At 32.8% G+C, this 26,084-nt stretch overlaps 1 protein-coding gene across 7 annotated transcripts in view; it reads left to right on the top strand.

Annotated features, from left to right (window-relative positions):
• ATP11B (ATPase phospholipid transporting 11B (putative)) overlaps nucleotides 1-26,084 on the top strand; it is a 103,408-nt gene that overhangs the window by 2,751 nt on the left and 74,573 nt on the right. For 6 of the 7 annotated variants that reach the window (XR_004321371.1, XM_032483627.1, XM_032483625.1 and 3 more), the window contains exons 2-7: nucleotides 14,356-14,472; nucleotides 20,572-20,661; nucleotides 22,326-22,406; nucleotides 24,437-24,544; nucleotides 24,738-24,866; nucleotides 25,457-25,560. Coding sequence is in view for 6 of the 7 variants with exons in the window: in XM_032483627.1 (XP_032339518.1) it covers nucleotides 14,356-14,472; nucleotides 20,572-20,661; nucleotides 22,326-22,406; nucleotides 24,437-24,544; nucleotides 24,738-24,866; nucleotides 25,457-25,560 (629 nt within the window). In the remaining variant the exon portion in view is untranslated. Of the gene's footprint in view, nucleotides 1-14,355; nucleotides 14,473-20,571; nucleotides 20,662-22,325; nucleotides 22,407-24,436; nucleotides 24,545-24,737; nucleotides 24,867-25,456; nucleotides 25,561-26,084 lie in introns of those variants that run through there. The other variant, XM_032483660.1, reaches the window with a different exon arrangement.

The following is a 26,084-nucleotide window of genomic DNA, read 5'->3' as shown; positions in this document are numbered from 1 at the left end:
TTACAGTAAAAATTTTTTTCTTATGATGTCTTTCTCTACAATTAGTATTATTTATAGTGTGCTTATTTCTAGCATCATATTATGTATGTTAACTCAGAGATGACAGCACCTTGATTATGATAGTGAAAATGCCATTAACTACTCGCTGTATTTTAATATTTAGATTTGTATGGTGCCCATTAACCACATTGGCAATTAAAATTCTAATTAACTAAAAAATCCATGTGATACCATATTGGATAATTCAGAGTAGAACATTTTCATTATTACAGAAAATTCAATTGCACAGTGCTAATTTAGAATTAAATGAAAGTCTTTGTCAATTCATATTTTAGTTGATATGTAATATTTCTTTACAGGGCAAGGTAATGCTATGTTTTTAAAGTACTTACTGTTTGCAGACATGAAGTGCTAAATACTGGAGACTCAAATGTAGGTCACAAGGGCCTTGTTTATCTCTGTGTGCTCAGTGTCTCACACAATACTTGACAGAGCAGGCACTAGGTACATGTTTGCTGAATAAATGAATAGGTGAGAAAAAAAGAATTAGTCCATGGTATTGCTTCTGTGTTTAAAGTGACAAAATTCAAGATTGACCAGTCCAGAAGAAAGCTAGAAAATTACTGTAATTTTACAAAAATACAACTTAATATTGTCATTCTAGGATACAGTTTCTTAAATTGTTCCATAAATATAGTCCCTTTAGATTTGAATTGGCAATGGTGGAAGGAGTCTAGTAAGATTGTCTTCTAATTCACTGAGAAAATGGGAAGCTCTTTGCCTAAACTCTCAACTTTCTACTCTCTCACCCACTTAGACTTGCCAAACTTGATTATATCTGTACTTAATTCTTCCCTTTCCTCTTGTCACAAAGGAAGGTTTGACTGTCCTTTTCTAAACCAATCCACTTGTGCTCTTTCATCCTGCTCTCCATAGTCCCCATCAATTATCTATTGTATGTTTAATCTTACTCTTTTTCTTTAAGCTGTGAACATGTTCAGGCCTCCCTACACTAATTTACTTTGTCCTGTAGCTGTGTCTAATTCTTTTCAATTTTCTAAAAAATAGCTGTATCCTGCATAACTGTGCTAATGTAGTACATTTGTAATGTGGCTAGTTCAAATTGAAATTTGCTTAAGTGTAAAGTACACATAGGATTTCAAAAACAGGATAAAAAAAGAATATAAAATACTTCAATTTTTTGTATTGGTCACATGTTGAAATAATATTTTGGATATATTGGGTAAAGTGAAATATAACTAATTTTACCTGTTTCTTTTTACCTTTTAAAAAAGTGTAGTTACTAGAAATGTTTAAATTTCATATGTGGCTTGCATTTGTGGCTTATGCTATATTTCTGCTGTTGCTGCTATATAGCATTAAAAGTGAGCTCATGTTGGAGGAGGGTATAGCTCAAGTGGTAGAGTACATGCTTAGCATACACAAAGTCCTGGGTTCAATCCCCAGTACCTCTGAAAATAAAATAAATAAGTAAACGTAATTACCTCCCTTTCCAAAAATAAATAATATAATATATATATATATATTTTTTTTTTTTTTTAAGTGAGATCATGTTTCTATACAGCTCGTTATCTAAGTCTAGTTACTTTCACGTACTAGACTAGACTGTTAGTATCTTAGGGCAGGGGCCATATTTTTTTTGTCTTTATGTCTCCCTTGCACTCAAGATAGCAGTTGGCCCACTGTTAGGTATTCACCCACCAAATGTTGGTTGAATAAATAAATGAGTATCAGATTTGTTTTAGCATCAGTTTGAAAGTACCTGTGTTCTTTGCCTTTCTCTCAAGGAACGAATGAGGAATAGGAAAAGGAAGCACTGGCCTATGGTAATATTATTTTGCCGTGGCTGAGTAAATTTTAACCTCAGAAATTAATGTTTAAGATCCTAGATCTTTGAATATTTGCTTTTTTTTTCTCATGTTCATATATATGTTCTTAGATACTCAGTTTTTCATTTTGTTGGAGAAGTCAGGCATTAGTGGAATCCCACGTGTCCTAGCAGCACTGAAGTAGGGACCTTGCCCAAATCCTCCAAAGAACCTTGTGATTGCTACTCTCGTCATTAAATATCCCTTCTATCCCTGCAGTCTGTTGTCAACATAGCAGCCAGAGTGATCTTATTAAAACACAAGTTACATGATGTAATTCCTGCATTTAAAACCTTCTGAGGATTTGCCTTCTTGCCCAGAGTAAAAGCCAGAGTCTCTGCTGGCTCTGTAACCACCCACCTCCCCAAACCACTTCTCATCCCCCATCATTCTTCACTCACTTTGCTTTATCCACACAGACCTTGTGATTCATCAGAAGTGCCAGGCGTACTTCAATCTTGGAATTTTTGCCCTGCCTGTTACCTCTGCCTGGAATGTTCTCCCAGTTATCTGCTGGCCGCTTCCCTTCATCTTTTTTCAGGTGTACCTTATCAATGAGGCCTTTTTGAGCCATTCAGTATAAAATTGTATCTTCCCCCACCCATACTTCCCTGTCCCCCTTCCCTACTTTTTATTTCTCTTAGCACTTACCACTATTTAACATTTTCTGTACATATTTGTCTCTTTCATATCATGAAGGTGCGGATTTTTGTCTGTTTTGTTTTTATTCTCCATGTAATAAAAGCTGTTTCTCAACTCTACATCCATTTTTAGGTAACACTATTTCTTTCCCATTTATTTATTCATTCAGTCAAACATTTCTGAACATGTACACTGTGATAGCATACTGCTAGGCTCTGGAACTACCAAAATTAAGCATCCCCTGCCCTAGCCAGGGCAATATCAGACTAATGGATATTTGAATTACTGTCAGCTTTTTCTTGTTAAAAAAAAAAAAAAATTTTGCAGAGACCACTCTTGTTTGTTTGTTTTAATTGGAATACTTAGAAATGGAATTGCTGGGTCATTGGGTGTGCACGTTATGACTACTACTAGATATTGCCAAATTATTTTCCAAAACATGAGAGAGTTCCCCTTTCCGTACATCTTGGTCAACACTTTGTACTGTCAGACTTGAAAAAATTTACCCATCTGATGAGTGTGAAAGGTATCTCCTTTTGTTCTAGTTTGCATTTTCCTAATTGCTAGAGAGATTCTGGTGTCCTATATTTCATTCATGTGAGTAGATTACCTGTTTTCCTGTTGGGTGGTTTGTCTTTTCCTTATTAGTATCTTCTATAGTCCAGATGCCAGTTCTTTGTTGTATATGTTGTAAATATCTTCTTCCAGTCTGTCCCTTGTATTTAAGTTTGTTGATGGTATCTTTTTTGATATTGTAAATTTGTTTGTAGGTAAATTTATTAGGTGAATGATTTCTGCTTTTTATTACTTGTTTAGAAATTCTTTTCCTCTACCAGGGTCATAAAGCTATTTTTCTAGCATTTTCTTCAAGTTGTCTTAACATTTAGTTTTACAACATTTAGATCTTTAATATACCTGGGATTTATTTTTGTATATGGAATAAAGTAGGTAATTAATTTTCTCCCATATGAGAAGTTATTTGTCCCAATGTGATTTATTGAATAAGCCATTCCCCACTAACCTGTGTTGTTTGCCTTCTCTGTCATATACCGTGTTCTGTATCTAGGTTCTCTATTCTGTTTCATTCATCTGTTGTCCAGTTGGTGCACCAATAACGCACTGTCTTACTTATAGTACTTCCCCCAGTTATCAACTGGCTGCTTCACTTTTATGTACTTTATATGTCTTGATATCTGGCTAGGCAGAACCCCCAATCCTTTTTTTCCCTTTCAGAATTGCTTCGGAGCTTTACTCTTCATATGCTATTTATAATCACTTTGTCTAATTCTGTGAAAAATCTTTCTAGGATTTTGATTTACTTTGCATTGAAATTGTTAACATTTCTATTCTATTTCTGTTTTCCCCTTTGGATCATGTGGAAGCTATGCATTGTATTTGTTTTCTAGCTATGCTTATGTATTAATTATCTCTAGGTACAAATAACGTAGGGGTTTAAAAGATTTTGACTCCAGTATTCCCTCTCTCACCTTCCACATTACTGTTATAATAGTTTAGCTCTATTTTTTCTTTTACCAGCTTTGTTGAGATATAACTCATAGACCATACAATTTATTCATTAAAGTGCACAACTCAGTTTTTTCAATATATGCAGTTGTGCAGCCATCAACCACACTCCAATTTTAGAACATTTTTTTATACCCCCTAAAAGAGATTCCCTACCAATTAACTCTCATTCTCCGTTACCCCAAACCACTAGCCGCCTGCCCTAATCAGTCACTAATCTACTGTCTATATAAATTTGCCTACTCTAGACACTTTGTATAAATGACATCATACAACATGTGGTATTTTGTGACTGTATTCTTTCACCTGGCATAATGTTTTTAGGGTTTGTCTGTGTTGATCTCTATATCAGTACTTCATTCCTTTAAATTACCAAATAATGTTCCATTGTATAGATATACAACATTTTGTTTATCCATTCATTGATTAATGGACATTTAGTTTGTTTCTACCTTTAGGCTATTAGAAATAATGCTGCTTTGAACATTCATGTGTAAGTTTTTTGTGGATGTATATTTTCATTTCTCTTGGGTGAATACCTAAGGAGTAGAATTACTGGGTTATATGGTAGCGCTGTTTTTAACTTTTTGAGGAATTGCCAAACTGTTTTCCAAAGTGAATGTGCCATTTTACATTCCCACCAGTAATCTGTGAGTTCCAGTGTCTTCATATCCTTGTCAGTACTTGTTTTTGTCTTTCTAATTCTAGCCGTGGTCTTGGGTATGAATGGGTAACCTGTTTGTTTTGATTTGTATTTCCCTAATGATTGATGATTTCTATATCTTTTCATGTCCCTTATCGGCCGTTTTTTTGTTTGTTTGTTGTGGGGTGTGTGTGTGTGTGTGTGTGTGTGTGTGTGTGAGAGAGAGAGAGAGAGAGAGAGAGAGAGAGAGAGAGAGTGAAATGCTTATTCAGATCTTTTTGCCCATTTTTGAGTTGTCTTTTTTTAAACTGAGTTGTAAGAGTTCTTTATATGTTCTGGGTGGAAGACCCTTATCAGATATGTGACTTGCAAATGTTTTTTCCCATAATGTGTGTTGTAGTTCTACTTCTTTTTAAACTCAAAACATTTCCTAACTTTTTAACTGTTCCATATTTTGATTTATTACTACAGGGATTTAGTGATTTCTTTTACTCACCATTGTTTCTTGCATACCACCTTTTCCCTCTATATTTACCTTTATTCTTGCTGAAATACATTGTTCAGTTATTTTTAAGCAAGGCTTCATGTTTTGTAAACTTTCTTAGCTTTCATGGCTTAAAGTGTCTTTATTTCATAATTACTATTGAATACTAATTTAGGTAGATTCAGAATTCTAGATTAACAGTTACTTTCACTCAACATACTGAAAATACTACTTATTCCATTGCTTTCTGACATTTATTGCTGGTGTAAAATATGCTTTTAATCTAATTGTCATGATTTTGTTGATAATATCTTTCACATTGTTTTTAAGATTATCTCTTTGTCCTTGATATTTTGTTATTTTACTATGCTGTGTCCCTCATATTTTTTCATGTGAGTTTTGTTATTCCTGCTCTACACTTGTGTGTACTTTCAATCTGAAAGCTCTCATTTCAACAGTTCAGAAAATTTTCCACTGTTTTTTTCCTTTAAATATTGCTTCTCAGCCTTTTTCTTACTTTAGAACTCTTGCTTGGTATTAACCTATGCTCTTGAACTTCTTGTTCATATTTCTCATCTGTCTTCTGTCTTTGCTGCTTTCTGTGTGAATTCCTTAGTTCTAGCTCCTAGTCACCAATTCTCTCACTTGTGTTCAATCTAGAGTTCATTCGTTCTTCTGAATTTTTAATCTAATTAACTGTTTTTCTGTTTCAGAAGTTACCGTTGGACGTCTTTCATTTCTATCTGTTCTTGATGCCTATCTGCCTGATTCATCTTGTAATAGTTTGTTCTTTTTTTTCCTTCAAGATACTATTCTGTTATCTCTTTGGAGGTTTTATACGTATTTAAAGGTACATAGCTTTTTTCTTTAGCCACTCATCTGTTGATCAACAGTTTTTTTTTCAACATACCTTGATACCTTTTTCCCCCATACCTTGGCTATTGTAAATAATGCTACAGTGAACATTGGGGTGCATATATCTTTCAAATTAATGTTTTTATTTTCTTTGGGTAAATACCCAGAAGTGGAATTGCTGGATCGTATGGTAGTTCTATTTTTAATTCTTTGAGGAGCCTCAGTTCTATTTTCCATAGTGGCTGCTCCAATTTACATTCCCACCATCAGTGCACAAGGGTTCCCTTTTCTCCACATCTTCACCGATACTTATTATCTCTTGTTTTTTTTTTAATTAAATATTGCCACATTTATTCAGAAGCATCAGTTCATTTTTTCCTGGAACAAAAAGTGGTGATTGAACATAACATCAAAAAGCCAAGGATAGAAATCAAATTACGTTTCTCAGAAAGATCCTCAACAATTGAAAAACTGCTCTATAAAACTGAAGAATAACTTGGGATTTAGAAAATAGAAACTGCAGAAATAGTCTGTAGATCCTAGATATGTCCCCACTGCTTATTAGCTTGTCTGTTTGAGAGCAAAGAGGAAGGACCATCTTGTCTTTTTTATAATAGCCATTCTAGCAGGTATGATATCTCATTGTGGTTTTCACTGATATTCTTTTTCTGGCTCAAAATCTCATCTGGGATAACATATTACATTTGGTTTTCCTGTGTTCTTAGGCTTCACTGGGCTGTGACAGTTTCTCAGACTTTACAGGAGAGCTAAGTCTTAGCTTGTTTTCCTTACTTTCTTTTTTGTTAATATTCTTGCTTAGAAAAATTTATAGTTGGTAACTTTGTGTTAGTTTTCCAATTAAAATTCTTTTTGCTGGTCTGTGAAATCCAGAACTGTGAGAACCAGTGCCTTTGGTTATCAGAAATCAGTGTGATGACCATATGTAATTAGAATCTCCAAGATCCTACTTATGTTTTATTTTTGCTGTAAAAGAAGTATCTATTAGTAATAAAAAAAAAAGTGAATATGAAGTTTAGTGTTAATTGAATCTTATAGAGAGGAACTGCTGGTCTAATTTGTGACAGCCATCTGAGGTTCCATTAGATTTGAGTTATACAAAAAGCCGTAGGAAGGTATGAAGTCTGTAAACAGACACTGAAAAACTGAACTCAGTCACTCAGTTGATGACTGTATCAGATCATCACAAAGGTATTTCTTAAAATTATCAAAATAGAAAATGTGATAGTATATGATTTCAGCTTTCTTCATTTTTCATGTTCAAATAAAAAAAAAATTCCATTTCAAATGAGAGATCCTGTCAGTTTCCAAAGTTAATGTTTTACACCTTTTTGGCTCTTGATCATTTTCTCTTCTTCCTTAATCCTTCAATAATTTTTCCTTCCCATAACTTTTTCTTCCTCTTTACCAGATCCTTCATTTCAAACCTGAAAATAAGCTTATGGTTTGTTTACAGTAAATATTTTCACTTAATCCAGTTTTTCATTAGTTAACTGCTATTCCCACTTCCCACCCTCCTCCCCACCTCCATTCATCAATCCAATGTAGCCCTTTTTACTTTACTCAAACTGTGTTGGCAAAAGCCACCAGTGATTTCCTAATTATTACAGTTGTCTTTTTTCTTTGCAGCATATAATAATTCCTTTTTGCAACTTCTTCCTGGGTTTCTGCCACACTGCTCTTCTTGTTTTTCTTCTACTGTAATGATCTTTTCCTCTGCTTACTCCCTTTCTTCCACAGATATCTCAAATGACAGCCCTGAGAATTCCATCTCTTAACCCTTATTCTCTTCTGTACACTTTTAGTAGGCAGTCTCCTACATACTTTTGACTTTAACCACCATCATTATGCTTGCCCAGTTTTAATCTCAAGCCCAACCCTCATTCCTAAACTCTAAACAAGCATATCCAGTTGTTTACTAGGTATCCTTTTTGAGTTTACCACATTCAAACCAGAAAATAATTCTAGTTTGATCTTAAATATATGAGAGGAAATAGGAAATTAAATGATATCTAAGGTAAATAAGACCTAAATCAACTCCAATGTGGTTAGGGACTAAGTCACATATTCCTTTTTATCATCACTGGTCCTTAGCACACAGAGAAGCCCTTAGTAAGTTCTCAGTAAATACTCTTTGATTGTTTGCTGAAATAAATTTTTTTTATTACATTTAGGAAGATACCAGAAAGCAAGAATTTTCAGTCAGTGGTACAATTTTAATAGTCATTACACAGGGTAAATGAATTGCTTATTGAAAGAACTGATAATAAGCTAAAATATTCCTTTGTGTTTTTTTATAATACATTTTCAGAATTATGTGGGTTTGACCCAGTGTTGCTAAATAATCATTTCTGTGTTTAAAGTTCAGTTTTCAAATTTTCATAGCAATCGTTTAAGATCTGCTGAGTTCTTTTCTTTTTTTAACCTTTTTTAACATGTTTTACTTTCTTCTGAAGCATGTCTCAGGTTCCCAGAATATAAAATTAATAAGATAATTGTGTATCTTCCTTCCACCTTACTTTTTTCTACCTTTTGTTTTAGTTCTTATCTAACTTATTAAATAGGTTTCACTCATTATGTCTGTTTTCTGACTTCAATATATTTTTATGTTGTTACTGTTTAGAATTTTTTACCTAACACATAAGCCTGTTTAAATCTCTACTTGGAAATATTTGTTGTAGTTTCCTGGTTTGAATACTGGTATTCTGCTTATGGTATAAGCAGCAGCTTCCAACTTGAGAAAGTCTATTGTAGACCCAAGATAGTGATTACTTGTAATATTACTTAGATTTTGGCCATCCAAGTACATGGTTACTTTTCAGCCCTGTTGGGCCCACTGCCCTCTATTTCTAACATATTTCAAAAATGCTCTTTCCATTCTTATCCTGAAATAAAATTTAAACATATAACCTGCCACATATATAACTTGATTCTTTTAAAAATTAACATTAAAACCCTAGTTTTCATATGAATAAAAATAAATAAATATATTAAATAATATCTACTTCCATATGGAAATGCTCAATTGTAGCTGCGCTAGAGATAATGAGTATTCAGATGCTGTAATCAGTGTGAATGCATGGCTACTAAATGCAGGCTACTGGAAGTGTAGTATATTGGTGATTCAGGTACAAGTGACATTTCCATTGGTGATGTAATTTTCTGAAACAGTAAATACTTTATAAAGTTCTGACAAATTATTATCTTCATTTTACATGATAGTTCCATTCCTGAAACACTCGTAAATCTATATAAAACATTTTGTGTTTGTTTTTAAATAGGAAGTTCACATTTTTCTGAAGAGATTTTTACCAGTGTGAGTATCAGGCAGGGCATTTGAAAGTTATCTGGTTCACAGGACATTTCTTTGTTGGCAGGACTCTACAGTTGATTGAAGAATATCTGATAATCTCTGCCCTAGCCATCCACTCATCTCATAAATACCACTAGACACCACCCTCCCAAATCATTGTTTGATCCTTCCCTTAGGCTCTTTCCCCAAAAGGAGTTCTGACTTTAAGGCGAGTAATCTCTTAGCTGTAGTAGAGAAATTATATATAGATCTCTATGTACTATATAGTAAGAATAGGGAAACACAATTAAGCAACCAATCAGAAAACTGGTGAGTAAAAAAGCCTCTAGAGCAAAGTATATGGTCATTCAGAAACATTATTTCAGTGACAGTATTATTTTGGTTGATTTTTCTAAACATAAATGCTTGGTATTACATTGTACCTATCTGGTAACAAGAATAGCATTTACTTTCATTTCTATATAAGAGCAAGAGTGTTATGGATTTTGGGAAACATTGAAAATGTTTATAATTGTGGTGAGATGAAAGGATGTCTAGACTGTGGAAAGTCCCAAGCCACCTTTGCATTAAGGCAAAGTTCTTGGAAGCCCAGACTGCTCTGATAGATGGCAAAAACTACCTTAAATCCTAAAATGAAAATTATGTAACATGACACAAAAGGCTAAAATTAAATTATTGTGTTTACATCATGGGCATTTTAAGTTATTCCCTATCACCTTGCTTTGGTCTGCTAACAGTGTAAAATTATCTTGCCCTTATAATACCTTCATGTAAGTATATTTTATTTAAAGTTTATGTCCAGAAAACAGTAGTTCACAATTAAGTTTGTAGATTTCGTAAAATACATTAAATCATTCTTCCCCAGAAACGTATTTTTCCTAGGCCATTTTTCATGTGCCTGTGTACATTGGAACATGTAGCCAACAAAACTCACTTTTTGTTATATAAAACGTATGACCTAAATAAACCTCTCTTCATTTATTTTAATAATAGTGCTATTGCAGTTTTGACTCTGAAGCTTCTTTTTCCTGTTGTTTTTGCATTTTTTCATTTATTTTGTAGCTTTTCTATTATGCAGGAAATAGATTACATATAAGAATGATTAAATACACAAATTTACTTTCATCACCATGAACTCTAAAGATAATGTTTTCTTAGTTATTTTAAAGAAGTGTAACACTAATTACAGGACTATGGTTTTAGTTTCTTCTTAGCTGTTATTTATAATGCTTGTTGTTTTCATAAAATCTTTGGGATTTTTAGAATAGTACAGAAGCTGGTATATTTAGTATGAAAATATAAAATGTTATGATTCATTTCCAAATACTGCTTTTTGCCAAAGACCAACTTCTAAAAATTAGAAAGCTTTTTTCTAATTTGGTTTCCCTAGGCTTCATCAGTTTGCTGCTACAAAAGGAGTCTCTTTCAGATCAGTCCCATGTGTTGTCAGTTCTTCCCCTAAATGCCACCATGAGATTTTTTTCCACCTTAAATACTCGTCCACTTTTTTTTTTAATACCAGTGGTTTTTACATGTGTTAACAAATTCAGATGGAAGAAAAAAAGGTTTTTAATTTCATAACTTTTTTAGGGTATGAGAGTTTTTATTTTTAAATAGTTTAAGTTTGTGTGCTTCCAAAAGCCTATATAGTTGACCCTTGAAAAACACAGGTTTGAACTGTGAAGGTCCCTGTATATTTGAATTTTTTTCAGTGGTAAATACTGCAGTACTGCATGATTGTCAGTTGACTGAATCCAAGGATGCAGTAACCAGCTCTAAAATTATACTTGGGTTTTCAACTGTGTGGAGGGTGGGCTCCCCTAACCCCCAAGTTGCTCACGGGTCAGCTGTACTGTACTTATTATTAGCAGGGATTAAATTAAAATCAGGGTGGCTAAAATGGCTTTAATCTGTCTCAGTTCCTTTGCCCAGGACAATATGAAATCAGAGAAGAAAGGAGCAGGCAAGCCATCAAGGAGTTCAGAGTGTGAATGGGTAGTCTAGGATGACAACAGAAGGTGTAATACATGCCACAGGTTTCTGAACCCTGGCCTAGTGATTAGGAAGTTCAGATTTGACAGTGCCATAGAATTGCTGAGAATGCTTGCTAGAAATCGTGTGAAACTAGTTGAACTTCACACTGACGGTATAGTTATAAAATTAATTTTGATAACAGATCTTGTTTTGATTCCTGTTAAAGAAAGTAGAGGTGCTGTTGAAACAGATTCTCTGTCATTTTTAAAATATGGAATATTGAGATAGGAAACTGATTATAAAAGTGAGACTTGAAATAAGGGGTTTTAACTTTCTTTTCGTCATGAAAATCTGATGAAAGCTATGCTCACTGTCATTAGGAAAATGCAAGTATATCCAAATTTGCATACAATTTCAGATATTCACAGTCCTGAAGTCCTGCTCTAAGTCACTTCTTTTCATTTTTTGGACAGTTTTATTTTTATTTAATTCGGGGCTTGAATTTGTTGCACAGAAGACAATGAATTGTTGCGCAGAAGATAATGAATTGAAGTTTCAGGTTTAATTTCCATAAGGGACACTTAGCTGTACTTATACTACAGTCACAAATAGAAAATTTAACCATTTTCTGTGTGAAAAAAAGTGACACACAGCTGTATGTATATGGATGCCATTGATTATGATTGGTTAAGATCATTTGAATTAATCACTGGAAAAACAACTCAAAATGCTTAAACTGGATGTTGTAACATCTTTGGGAATAAGGAAAAATGGATTATCATTATTCTTTCAGAATTATCATATTTTAAATCATGATTTCTTGGAATATGGTGATACTGAATTTAAAATTCAGTTTAATTTAAAACTGATTTCATTTTTTGGAACATTTCAGAATATCTCCTTGAAATAATTGTAGAAATCTCAGGAGTCCCAAAACTTTAGTATGTGATAGCTGGTTCATACAGTAGAGATGAATGGAGAATGATGAGCATTTGCTTCCTGGAAAGTGCATGCATTTCTGTGTAGCATATTCTAGTCATGAATGAGAGGATATAGTATATATGTATCATAATATATTTGGGGGAGGGTCTTTGTATCACTGATTCTCAGTCTCAGTTGTCTTGACGTCTTAAAGACTTATGTATTCTTTCAAACTCAAATTTACTTTCTTTTTTCTTTAATTTATCCCAGAAATTTACAGGTATCAGGTACAACTTAGTGTTATGTTAAGATGGTTTCAAAGTGAATGCAGAATAAATATGTTGCATGCAGTCTACTGCTTCAGTTACCTTCACGTCCCTCTCAGTTTTATGAACTCTACAGGCAAACTTCCTGCAGATCCTCTTTGAGAAATACAGCCATAGACTACAGTAGCATTCAAACTCTGTTTGTACATTTATTTATTTATTGAGTTGGAGCGTGTTATGGTTTGCTTTCATATATAACAAATCACATAATCCTTCATGGCTTCCTGTAGTACTTAAACCCAATAAATATTTATTGATTGAATAAATGGAATATATCTTTAAAATGATTATGATATTCCAGATAGAGCAATGAGTTCCAGCTCTGATTTTGAAACCTGCTCTTTTCCCCCCATGAGTTGTTACAGGGCACAATTGTGAAATGTTTAAAAGAAAATTTATGAGGAAGATAAGCATGCATGCCACATTTAATCCTTGAAGAAACTAATTTTGAAATTAGACATATCATGGCACATTCTTATCCATAAAATGTGACCATCACTGTAAGTAGCATAAACAAATAAAATAAAACTTCACTTTTTTAATGGAGCATACAAATTCATTTAATTTGCACACCCCTATACCAGCTGTTTCTAAGATCACAAAATAAATTTTTTAAAATCACAAATAAAAGCAGTTGAAAACCATGCATAGCATTGCTAATATCCTGATGTGCTAAATAAAATAACCCTCTAGGTTATATGGAAATTTCCACTATCTGTTTATGTCTGTGCTTGATAGAAATTTTACAGGGATGCTAAGCATTGGAAGAGGCAGTTGCAGTACTTTCTTAGTAGATTGCTAACTTAGAGTCCTTAATATATAAAAATGGATCACTGTAGTTTATGAATACCAAGTTTAATCAATCTCTTAATAACTTAGTAGTGCTAGTAGATAGCCCTTGACCACCATGAAAAACATAAAAATCTAAGAAAATTTGATTCATTGTCTGTTAGAAGAAGTCTTGTATTTGGTGATTGCTTTCAGCCTGTCAGAGGGTCCCCAGGATCTACCAAAGGAGTCTAGAAGTTTCACTTGCCACCCTGGAAAAGAATATAATACTGTAGGAATAAATTATCAGTATTCTTGTCACCAGGGAAAAATTTTCCACTAGAGATCGTTACTAAACATACCTTAATAAATGGTCTTCTAAATTTGAGGCTAGAATTATTACATATGTCCATATTTTAGGAAGTTGATTGATAATGTAACCAGCACAGAGAAGTGCTTGTGTGGAATGAATCTGGGTTATCCAATGCCTTGTTAAGTCCTTTGGGAACAAACCTCTTTGAAACCGAGTTGATTTGGGTGTAAAAGAAATGAAGTGTAAACCTTTCATCTCATGTGGTAGGTCCTGACTAGGCCTTTGCTACACAGGACTTCCACATCACTGAATAGGAATCTATCCTAAGAAAAAAAACAAAGAACCCCAGGAATGAAAGGGAAGGAAAGAAGCCTTGTCTTCAAATGCTTCTGTAGGTCTTCTATATGATTATTCTTTTCTTGTGAAAATATTCTGACAGAATATGGACTGTTTTTCATTACCAGATGTTATTACCTGGTTAGTTTATACCTGAAGATAGTGTTTACTTGTTTACTTGTGAAAAAAAAATATGACTCAACTCTCCTAATAATTAAATAGATTGAGCCTATATGCAGTTTAGGGTCAGTAATGGTACATATAATACGATCAATTAAATAGAACCATTAGTAAAGAAATCATAGCAGCTAACCTTGTTGACCATTATTTTTCTTTTGCTTGACCTTAGGGTTTTGACCCACCTCATCAGAGTGACACAAGAACTATTTATATAGCCAATAGGTTTCCTCAAAATGGCCTTTACACACCTCAGAAATTTATAGATAACCGGATCATTTCATCTAAGGTAAGAATTAACACTTTCATAATTAAAACTGTGGTTGTGTACTGTTTTGTTTCAAAAAAAAAGTGATTTGTTTATGTATTCTAGTATACATTTATATCCTTAAAAATTCCAGGAAATGGTGATTGGTAGATTTATCTTAACCAAAATTATGAACTGTAAACTAAAAGGAGTTGCTAGTTGCTAATATCAGGTAGCCAACATGCCAAAAATTATCCTTAGTTGCAATTAAACCAAGGAACTAATATTTATATCATGTGCTAGGCACTGTATTTGGTGCTTTCCATATTATTTAACCCTTACAACAACTTTAAGATAGCTTTCACAAAATTGTTGTTATACTCATTTTATATCCGTTTCTTCAGTTAAAGTGCTGGAAAATAATTTACCCTAGGGATGAGATAAGAATTTAAACTCAATTCTGTGTGACTTTAAAGCCTGACTTCCTCCAATTTTATGACTCTTGTGTAAACATTTTATAGTACAAAAGTACTGCTTCACTCTTATATATTCTTCCTTGTTTCATTTTTTTTCCCATGACATTTTTAAGGTGTTTAAAGTTTAACTTGAAACTGAATATTATAGAGTAATGCTATCTTATAGACTCTTCCCTCATGATTGAAATGTTATCCGTGCTATTATCGATGCTAATATGATAGTCATTAGCCACATGGGGCTATTTGTCTTGAAATGTGGTAATGTAATTGAGGAACTTAATTTTTAATTTAATTTTAATATACGTAAAATTAAGTGTTAATAGCTACATGCAACTAGTGGCTACTGTATTGGAAAGGTCAATTATAGAGAATGTGAGTCAGAGACTGAGGGTCAAGTTCTCCTTTGAGCATACCTGTTGCATAATAGGCCATCTTAAGAAGCATCTTTGTCTTGCTCTTTCCCTCCCTTCCAGGGCAACTAAAATTTTCTGTCTAATCCTGATCTCATTTTTCTGAAAGATACTGTCGTAGGCCAGTGGTTCCTTTGTCCTGTTCCTTTTTTACAACTTTCACGTTATTTATTTTTGCAACACACCTATTAGTGACATCTCATTTTGGACAGTGGTTCTCAAGTAGAAGGCAGGAAGGGGAAATACCAAAATCTAGGGTAATAGAGAGTTCTAGATTGATAACACAGTTCTTAGTAAATGATGCAAGAAATGTCCATAAGAATTTTAAGTGTTTTATTTTAAACTTTGGTATATGTATATACAATAAAATTCACTAGTTTTAAGTATATAATTTGATAAGTTTTCACAAATGTATAACATCATGTAACCGCTACCACAATCAAGATATTGAATATATTTGTCACTCCAGAAAGCTAGTAGCCAGTCCCCCTCTTCCTCACCTCTAGCACTAGCAACTGATCTGCAGAAGGTAAACTTTGAATTCATTTTTCTTGGCCATTGTTACATAATTAAAAGCATTTTAAAACAATCATTTACTATTTTTCTTAGAAGTATTTTCATGTGTTTTAATATTTACTTGAATGCCACCTCTCTGGCAGGATAAGCACAGAATTTGGACTCATTCAATCTGTTAATTTGTTTATATTTCAGAAAACCTGAAAACAACAATTCGTAACATTTGTAAACTAACTTTCATGAGAAATTGTTATGTACCATCTGAGTTTTTCCATTGTATTTTTGAGCTAGCCAAAGAAATCCTGAAACCAGTTGCCATTTTGTCAGTTTATACAGTTGCTCTTTTCAAGATTCTGGAAGACGAAATATATTGTCACTATTGTAATTTAAATAGATTGATGTAAACACTGAACATAGCCAACTTAATTCTTATGAAGTTTTACCCATTTGATCTGGTGACTGAGGAAGTTGCATGGAAATACTATGACCCCTGTAGGGACAACTGTCTTTTTACTGTAGTTAAGATCAGCTAGTAATGATTTGACCCAGAATTAACATCTAATATGTGCATATTGAGCAGTGACTTGTTTTGGTTCTAAGAAGTGTCTACTTCTCTTCTCTATAGAGCCCTGAACATAGTTCCCAACCCCAGATTCTAGAGCACTGGTGCTGTGACCACCACAGGGAGTTATGTTTCAGGAATGCCAGGTTAGAAATGAAAATGTTGTTTCACCTAAGAAAGGCAGGATCTTAGATTCTGTACTCTACTCTTTTTATACCCTTAGGACAGATAGGCTTTTGTGGGCTCTTCTGGAACCTAACCCTATTTATAAAATTATTCATATGGAAAAGGATGTTTCATGTATCAAATAACTAATTAAGAAACAAATTTCTGACATAAAATTAGAACCATCTTATGTTGCACCAGGTAAAACTAAGTAAACTATCTCTTTAAAAATCTTGAATTGGTCAATAACCAGTAAGGCTGCATTCATTGCCTGACATGAGAAGAGTTATCTGAAAAAAAATTTATTTCCAATCGTATTTATTAATTTATCTATCTATCCTGCTACAGTTTTGATTCCTGTGTGCCAAGTACTAGTGTAAGTACTAGAGGTAGAGCAGCAAATAAAGCAATGTCCCTAGCCTCAGGGATCTTACTTTACCCCATTTACATTCTCCCAGTAGAATGTAACAGTGCTATAAAGTTTCCCTGTTTCATAAAGTTGTGTTGTGAGTAGTGAAAGGCACAAGTAAAATTTGTACTGAATTACCTTGCCCACGTAATATAGCATTACAGGCTTATAAACTGATTAATAATATAACAGATATGTGTATAGCAATTAGCATAAGCCAGATTCTGCCCCAAGTTCTTCATAAGTATATTAGCATATTTAATAATCCTATACAGTGTAATTATTATTGTCCTCATTTTGTAGAGGCACAGAGTGGGGTACAGAAAGATTAGGTCCAAGGACATTCAGTGACCTTGGATTAAGGATTTAGAGCAAAGCAGTTTAACCCCTTACCATCTTTGTTTGTGAGCATGATATTCTAATGTCTTACTTTGAAAATTGACATTGTGACAGATTTTTGTGTCCTTTATGAGATTTTCTTGGTGGTTATACCAGTGATCACTTATCTAAAGGCTTTTTAATGAATGAAAGAGTCTTTAACTTCTGTAGTGCTTTATAATTTTCAAAAGTTTCACACAGATGATTTCATATAATCCCATAATAACTCCTTTTTTAGTTGATTTATAGTGTTTCAGGTGTACAGCAAAGTGAGTCAGTTATATACTAAACATATATATGTGTGTGTGTATATTCTTTCTCAATCTCTTTTCCATTATAGTTGATTTTTTATGATGATTTATAGTTGATTTACAGTGTTTCAGGTGTACAGCAAAGTGAGTCAATTATATACACACATATATATGTGTGTATATATTCTTTTTCAGACTCTTTTCCATTATAGGTTATTACAAGATATTGAATATAGTTCTTGTGCTATACAGTAGGTCCTTGTTTAATAACCCTTTATTTCCCTCCTACTCTTATGTTTCCCTGCCCTCCTTCCCTCTCCTCACTGGTAACCACTAGTTTGTTCTCTATATCTGTGAGTCTGCTTCTTTTTGTTAAATTCACTAGTTGTATTTTTTAGATCCCACAGTGATATCATATATTGTTTGTCTTTCTCTCTCTGACTTATTTCACTTAGCATAAGGCCCTCCAAGTCCATCCATGTTGCTGCAAATGGCAAAATTTCATTATTTTTATGGCTGAGTAATACTCCAGTGTGTGTGTGTGTTTGTGTGTGTGTGTGTGTGTGTGTGTGTGTGTGTATTTATCTCACATCTTTTTATCCAGTCATCTGTTGATGGACACTTAGGTTGTTTTCCTACCTTGGCAAAATGTATCTTTTCAAATTAGTGGGGGGTTTTGTTTTTGTTACTGTTTTGTATATATATCCAGGAGTCAAATTGCTGGGTCATAGGGTAGCTTTATTTTTAGTTTTTTTGAGAAACTTCTGTATTGTTTTCCACAGTGGCTGCACGAATTTACATTCCACCAGCAGTATGGGAGGATTCCCTTTTCTCCACATCCTCACCAACATTTGTTATTTGTGTTCTTTTTGGTGATAGCCAGGTATGAGATCAGGGTGATGCTGCCCTCATAGAAGTAGTTCTCAAGTTCCTTACACTGCAGTTTTTTGGAATAGTTTTAGAAGGATAGGTATTAACTCTTCATTCAGTGTTTGGTAGAATTCACCTGTGAAGCTATCTGGTCCTTGGACTTTCGTTTTGGGGGAGTTTTTAAATTACTGATTTAATTTCATTAGTGATAATTGTTATGTTCGTATTTTCTATTTCTTCCTGGTTCAGTCTTGGGAGATTGTACCTTTCTAAGAATTTGTCCATTTCTTTTAGGTTGTCCATTTTATTGGCATGTAGTTGTTCGTAGTTTTCTGTTAATGATCCTTTGTATTTCTGTGGTGTCAGTTGTAACTTCTTTTTCAGTTCTGATTTTATTGATATGGGCCTTTTTTTCTTGAAGGTTTGGCTAAAAGTTTATCCAACTTTGTCTGTCTTTCCAAAGAACCAGCTTTTAGTTTCATTGATCTTCTCTATTGTTTATTTAGTCTCTACTTCATTTATTTTTGCTCTGGTATTTATGATTTCTTTCCTTATACCAGGGGTTTTGTGTGTTCTTTCTCTAGTTCCTTTAGGTGTAAGATTAGGTTGTTTCAAGATTTTTCTGAAATAAATCCAATTTGAAGAAAATGGCAATACGAACATACATATTGATAATTACTTTAAATGTAAATGGACTACATGCCCCAACTAAAAGACATGGAGTGGCTGAATGGATACATAAACAAGGCCTATATATAGGCTGCCTACAAGAGACTTACTTCAGATTTAGAGACACAGACTTAAAGTGAGGGGATGGGAAAAGGTATGCCATGCAGTGGAAATCAGAAGAAAGCCAGAGTAGCAGTACTTGTATCAGACAAAATATACTTTTAAATAAAGACTGTTACAAAAGACAAAGAAGCATACTACATGATGATTAAGGGGTCAATCCAAGAAGATGTAACAATTATAAATATATATTATGCACCCAACATAGGAGCACCTAAATATATAAGGCAAATATTAATGGACATAAAGAGAGAAATCAACAGTAACACAACAATAGTAGGGACTTTAATACCTGACTTACATCAATGAACAGATCATCCAGACAGAAAATCAATAAGGAAACACTGGCCTTAAATGACACATTAGACCTGATGTACTTAATTCGTGAGTATAGATCATTTCATCCAAAAGCAGCAGAATACACGTTCTTTTCAAGTGCATATGGAACATTCTCCAGGATAGGACAAATGCTAGGCCACAAAACAAGCCTCAGGAAATTTAAGAAAATTGAAGTCATATCAGGCATCTTTTCTGACCACAACTCAATGAGACTGGAAAGCAACTACAAGAAAAAAACAACATGAAACACAAATACATGGGGGCTAAACAGCATGCTACTAAGCAACCAGTGAATCATGTAGAAATCAAAGAGGAATTCAAAAAAATACCTAGAAACAAATGAAAATGAAGATCCAAAACCTATGGAATACAACAAAAGCAGTTCTAAGAGGGAAATTTATAGTGATACAAGCTTACCTCAGGAAACAAAAATCTCAAACTAAAGTATTTTTAAATCTTTTTTCACATTTTAGGTTATTTTTCTGCAGCCTATGCTTAATGAGAAATAATTGAATAATTATACCATTTCCTCTGTTTCTGACACTGAGCTAAATAAAACGTGAAATAAATTGAATTGAATCTAGTGTTAGCATTTCTATCAGCTCTTATTCATCTTTAACATTAGATTTAGTTTTGTGTAAACAAAATCCAAAATAAATTATTAAAATATTATTTTAGATCTGCCATTTCCAACTTACAAAAAATTAAGGACTTAATAGCAAAATTAATAGATTCTGGTTTATATCATTTTTAAAAATTATACTAAAATTACCAATAAATACTAAAAGAAAGATAAAAAGTTGAATAAAAGTCCTGAAACTCTAAAAACCAGATAGTTTTATAGCATCAAGAGTTACATGAATTTAGCTAAGGGCTTAGTTAATCTGATATTACTTTTCTTATTACATGTATGTAGTATATATTATTTTGAAATATTAATTCATTCATCTCTCCCCTCTCCTTTATTTTTTTTTAGTATACTGTGTGGAATTTTGTTCCAAAAAATTTATTTGAACAATTCAGAAGAGTGGCAAACTTTTATTTTCTTATTATATTTTTGGTTCAGGTAAGCTTTATCGCTTCATAAATTTTTAAGTTTATAGATATGATTTCTAAGAATATATCTTCAGAGAAAAGTTGCATTGTATTTTAAATCATTTGACTTTGGGGCCTTTTATTTTTTTCTGCAGAGCTTACTCATTGTATTCAGTGAGTACAATGATTTAAACCACATGTAGATGTCTAAAAAATAGCCTATGAATTTTAAGATTAATTGTATTTTGTTTTATCACTGATGTGCTGTGGTGCTGACAATTATAATCAAACCCAAGAAAATAACATCATTCTTTTAGATGCTCTGCCTCAGAAAATAAACATTTGTCTTCTAACATACAGCACTTGTTTTTGGCCTCATCTTTGTACAAAGTAAATTTTTCTTTAGCTTTTCTTTTTTTTAATTTAAATTTTACTTTTATTAAAACAATTTTTTAATTATAATTTTTAAGAATCACTATGTAGATTTTTATCCACGAGGTTATTTTCTTAACTTAAATCTGTGTTTATATAAGCTGTTTGACAGTTTCTTAATTTTCACATTGTACTTTTTTTTTCTAATATCAAGATATCAAGAGAACAGCTTACAAAACTTGAGTATAAAGTCAAGATTCAAAATTAGTAGTTGTCATTTTCTTTTGAAGAGGTTATTCTTTTCTGATCGTGTTCTTTTCTGATCATTCTTTCTGATCATATTCTTTTCTGATCAGCAGTCTCTTTCAATGTGGCATTGAATTTTTTTTGTATAAACTTTGAACCGTTCTCTCTATAGAACCTGGGCTTTCAAAAGGAAAAAAAAAACTTGTCAAGTAATCACTTTAAAACTCAGGAAATTTTTTTATATTGCTTTCTTTCATGAACAGAAAAAGAACTTCTGATTTTTTTTTTTTTTAATCAACATCAGCTTGGGTTTGGTCAGAAAAATAAGAAATTTATACTAACCACATTGATATTAATGCATGAATTTGTGAAATTACTAGCCAGGATCAGGAATTCACCTTGTCTGTGGAATAGAACAAATTTAATTAGCCTATCCAGAGTAAAGGAACATTAATAAATCATTAGACCCACATCCCAAGTAACCAAACATAATTACTGCAAGTATTTTCTTTAATTCTCCAGCAATATATTGAAATCTAAATCTAATCTAAATCAGTTGTATGATTTAGATTGTATTTATAGCATCATTTTACAAGCTGTAGCCCTCTGGGTCTGCTAGTTGTAACAAAATCACTTGTAGAGAAAACCCTTTCTCTAGTCCCATTTCTTGTTCTCTCCCTAAGTGATGAGTTTATTCTGGATCCCAGGGTAAAAATTGACTTTTCAGCATTTCTCAGGATGGGCAAAGAATGTTAAATGAGATTTTGAGCAACTGTAACTCTACTTCAAGGCAAATATTGAGGAAGATCTTAAGTACTGTGTGTGCTAAGAAAGCTGAGTGACTGAGTCCATCCTAGCAGTATTTGTGGGGATGCAATAGATTTAGATATTTTACTAACCCCATATAATAGCCAACCAAGTGAGCTTGTGAAAAACTATGAACTTTTTCACTCTGGACCATGATCCATATTTTGTATGATGTTCTCTGAATTCCCAATAAATATGAGATTTTAGATGTTAATAGTGTGATATGTACAATATAAAATATAATATTCTGCATTCTTTTTTAAAATCCAGCTTATGATTGATACACCTACCAGTCCAATTACCAGTGGACTTCCATTGTTCTTTGTGATAACAGTTACTGCCATAAAGCAGGTATGAATTACTTTCTATTGTTTTTTTTCTTCCCCAAGTTATTCAGAAGTTGCTTAGTATTTGCACTCCAAAGTAAAATTAATTGTTGTGAAAATAATTTTCATAAGAAAGAAGTAAATTAGTTTGATTTTGCATACAGTAAAATTAAACTGCGTTAAGCCACCCTGTTATACTTTAGGTACCTGGTGACTCATGGGATGATTACAGTTGTTAAAATATGCTGTTCCTTTGACACACCTAGGAAGCATCCAAAAGCAAACATTTCATAGGTACAAACCAATTCATATATGAAACAGGTTAATTATAATAATGATCTTTGTAGAATTTGGCAGTATTTCAAGGAAATATAATTCAAAGGGGATATATTTATAGGAAGTGAAGCTTGTGCTTCTGGTGTGAACATTTCTGAAGAAAAATTGTGTAGTGCTTTCCTACTTTTTACACCTTCTCTGGTGATGTTGATTTTTATGTAAAGTAGTGTCCTAGGGGAAATAGCTCTAACCGACTTTTGAATTGATATTAAAATCTAGGTATAGAAAGATAGGATTCTTGGGTAAACATGGCAAGTAAGAAATTTAAAAATTCCTAGAAATGTCATGTTTGTATAGCTACCACTTCTCAGAAAGTCTTGTCAGAGGCTCAGTTATACAGAGTTGATCCTTTGCACCTGAGAAAGAGTTAATTTGAATTTTATTGTGTAAGTGTGATAAATTTTCATTTTATAAGATTTCAAGATAAGATTTAAATTGACTTAGAAACAAATTGACAAACATTTTATAATTCTGGGAATGTAGTATATTCTTTGTTACTTACATGAGATAAGGGGAATCTATAGATTTAACAGTACATTCTTTTTCTGATGTGTCAGTATCAATGCTACTGTCCTCACTAAGTTTGATTTCCCTTTCTTCACTATTCTGTTGCAGACTAGAATTTGTGTAAGTTAGTAAGCACCCAGATTACTTCATGCAATTACATATTTATTTGGTTTTGCAGATGTCATTTACAGCAAGCATATATTTTTCACAAATGATAGCATAGAATATAACATGTTCTGTACCTTACTTTTATCACTTAATGCTATCTCCTAGATATCATTCCGTTATCTATACTTATCCTTTACCTCTGAATTCTTGAATTTTCCCTAAAATAGCACAAGTTTTTTTCTACTTAAAAAAAAAATGCCACTCTTTAACATTTAATCAAAGGATTCTTTGTGAAATGCTTGTTTCCCTTTTTGATGGTGATCTGTATAGCCTACCATATTTATTTTGAAGTACAAATTATAATTTTGTTGGTCTGTTGTTTAAGAGAGTGAAAACTCAACCTCGGTTTCAAAATCTGTTTATTTTTTCCTATTTATTGTCTGTAATAATGCCCTGTGAATTTATGTTCTATGATTAAAGTATCATTTGTACATAGAAGCAATAGAACTTATTAAATGAATAGATGTTAGAAAAGGTAGAAATCAAGAGTGACTCCCCAGATTCTGGTAGGAGCAACTCAGTAGATGGTGAGATCATTTGTCAAGATGGGAAACATTGGAAATGCAGCAAACTTGGGGGATAACATCATCAATTTACTTTTGAAATGTTTAATGTATTTGTGAAACATTAAAATGGAGATATTAAGAATGCAGTTGGATGTTCAACTTAGACTCAAGAAGAGAGACATGGGCTAAAGATATAATTTTTAAAGTTTTAGAACATACAGGGATAGGAAAATCTTGTAAGAAGTGAAGGATGAAAAAAGGCCCATTAAGATGACATAGAAGGAACCTCCCATGAGGAAACTGAGGAGTAACTAGAGAGGTACTGTGAAAACCAGAAACGTGTGTAATGAAAACCAAGAGAAGTGTTTCTAGTAGTAATGAATGTCAAATACCTATGATATATGCATCAAAATAGCTTAACGTAATGCTAATGAATGAAATGCTTTGGGAGAAGTTTTTATGTTTCTTTTTTTCATTTGATAAAAGTATCTTCTAATTATACTAAAAGGGGCACTTGTTATTTTTTTGATGTTTACAGGGATATGAAGATTGGTTACGACATAACTCAGATAATGAAGTAAATGGAGCTCCTGTTTATGTTGTTCGAAGTGGAGGCCTTGTAAAAACTAGATCAAAAAACATCCGGGTATGCATTTCATTAAAAAAAAAAAGATCAGTTTTATCTTGGTATCACAAATTCTAATGTAAATTATATTTTAATTAGAAGCCTTCTTTCCTACATTAAAATATTAGGGTAGCCCACTTGTTTAGCACTGAATGAAAATAAGATCTGGCCTTTTAAAATCTGTATATTCCCTTTTCCCCAAAATTCTTTATAGGTGGGTGATATTGTTCGAATAGCCAAAGATGAAATTTTCCCTGCAGATTTGGTGCTTCTGTCCTCAGATCGACTTGATGGTTCTTGTCACGTTACAACTGCTAGTTTGGATGGAGAAACTAACCTGAAGGTTTGTATATGTATATGTGTGTTGCTTTTGGTAAACAAAATGCCTTTGGATTATAGTGATACTTTCTTTTGCTTAAGGTGATAAAGTTTGACTTCATAAAAGATGTTTTAAATTACTGAAAAAAATTTTTTTTTCTTAAATAATATTATTAGGTATTTATTTCAAGGATAGCCCCATGTGGTTTAAAGTTTAAAATGAGAACTATTTTTAGGGAAAATATGATCTTTCAATATTTTGGTACTTATTCAGATGGGAGACACATTTAAATTTTTCTCAATTTTCAGAGTACAATCAAGGGTTGTACTTGATTCACTTTTTTTTTTTTTTACTATTAAGTTGTTTACAATAAATTTTGAACAGTAGTGACTATTAACACAGACTTAATTTCCTTATATGCAAATTGCCTCTGTGGACAGGTAATCACAGTAGCTTCTTTTGTTACTTGTTATTTTACATTCTTCTCTCCTCTGCTGTCTAAGTAGTCTCAAGTAGAGAATGCTATGAATTCATCTGTAAAAGAGATGTTATTTAAATTAGATGATATTTAAGGTCCCATTTGGATCTTGAAACTACAATTTAATTTTTTTCAGACACATGTGGCAGTTCCAGAAACAGCAATATTACAGACAGTTGCTAATTTGGACACTCTTGTAGCTGTGATAGAATGTCAGCAACCAGAAGCGGACTTGTACAGGTATGGTGTGATTACCATACTCATTTTAAGTCCTATTTACAGATCTTGTTTTTACGATCATAAATGAGTGATGAAATCTTTAGCTTATTGAAGACATTATTGGAGTGAGCAAGGCAGGAGATCAATTAATGGGGGAAAATGGTAAAGGCAGAATTTACCAGAATTCTAAGTTAAAGTTGATTCAAAAGTACTACTTTTATTCCATTTACCTTCTTTTTTGGCATGAACTGGCTTTATAACAATAACAGTAAACTTTATAATACGGGGAATGTATAGCTCAAGTGATAGAGTGCATGCTTAGCATGCACAAGGACCTGGGTTCAATCCCCAGGGCCTCCCCTAAAAATAAATAAACCTAGTTACCTTCCCCCCCTACACACACACAAAAAAAAAAAAGAAAGAAAAAGATAACTATAACTATTTTTGTAAACTGACTATATAACTCAATAAAAAAAATTTTTTTAAACTTTATAATAGTAATTATAACAGAAATAAGATTATTTCCTTAGAAGAAAATAATCTAA

The sequence above is a fragment of the Camelus ferus genome, chromosome 1, assembly GCF_009834535.1.
Source record: "Camelus ferus isolate YT-003-E chromosome 1, BCGSAC_Cfer_1.0, whole genome shotgun sequence".
Taxonomy (NCBI): domain Eukaryota; kingdom Metazoa; phylum Chordata; class Mammalia; order Artiodactyla; family Camelidae; genus Camelus; species Camelus ferus.
The sequence above is the reverse complement of the archived record's forward strand: the minus strand, read 5'-3'. Positions and strand labels throughout refer to the sequence as shown.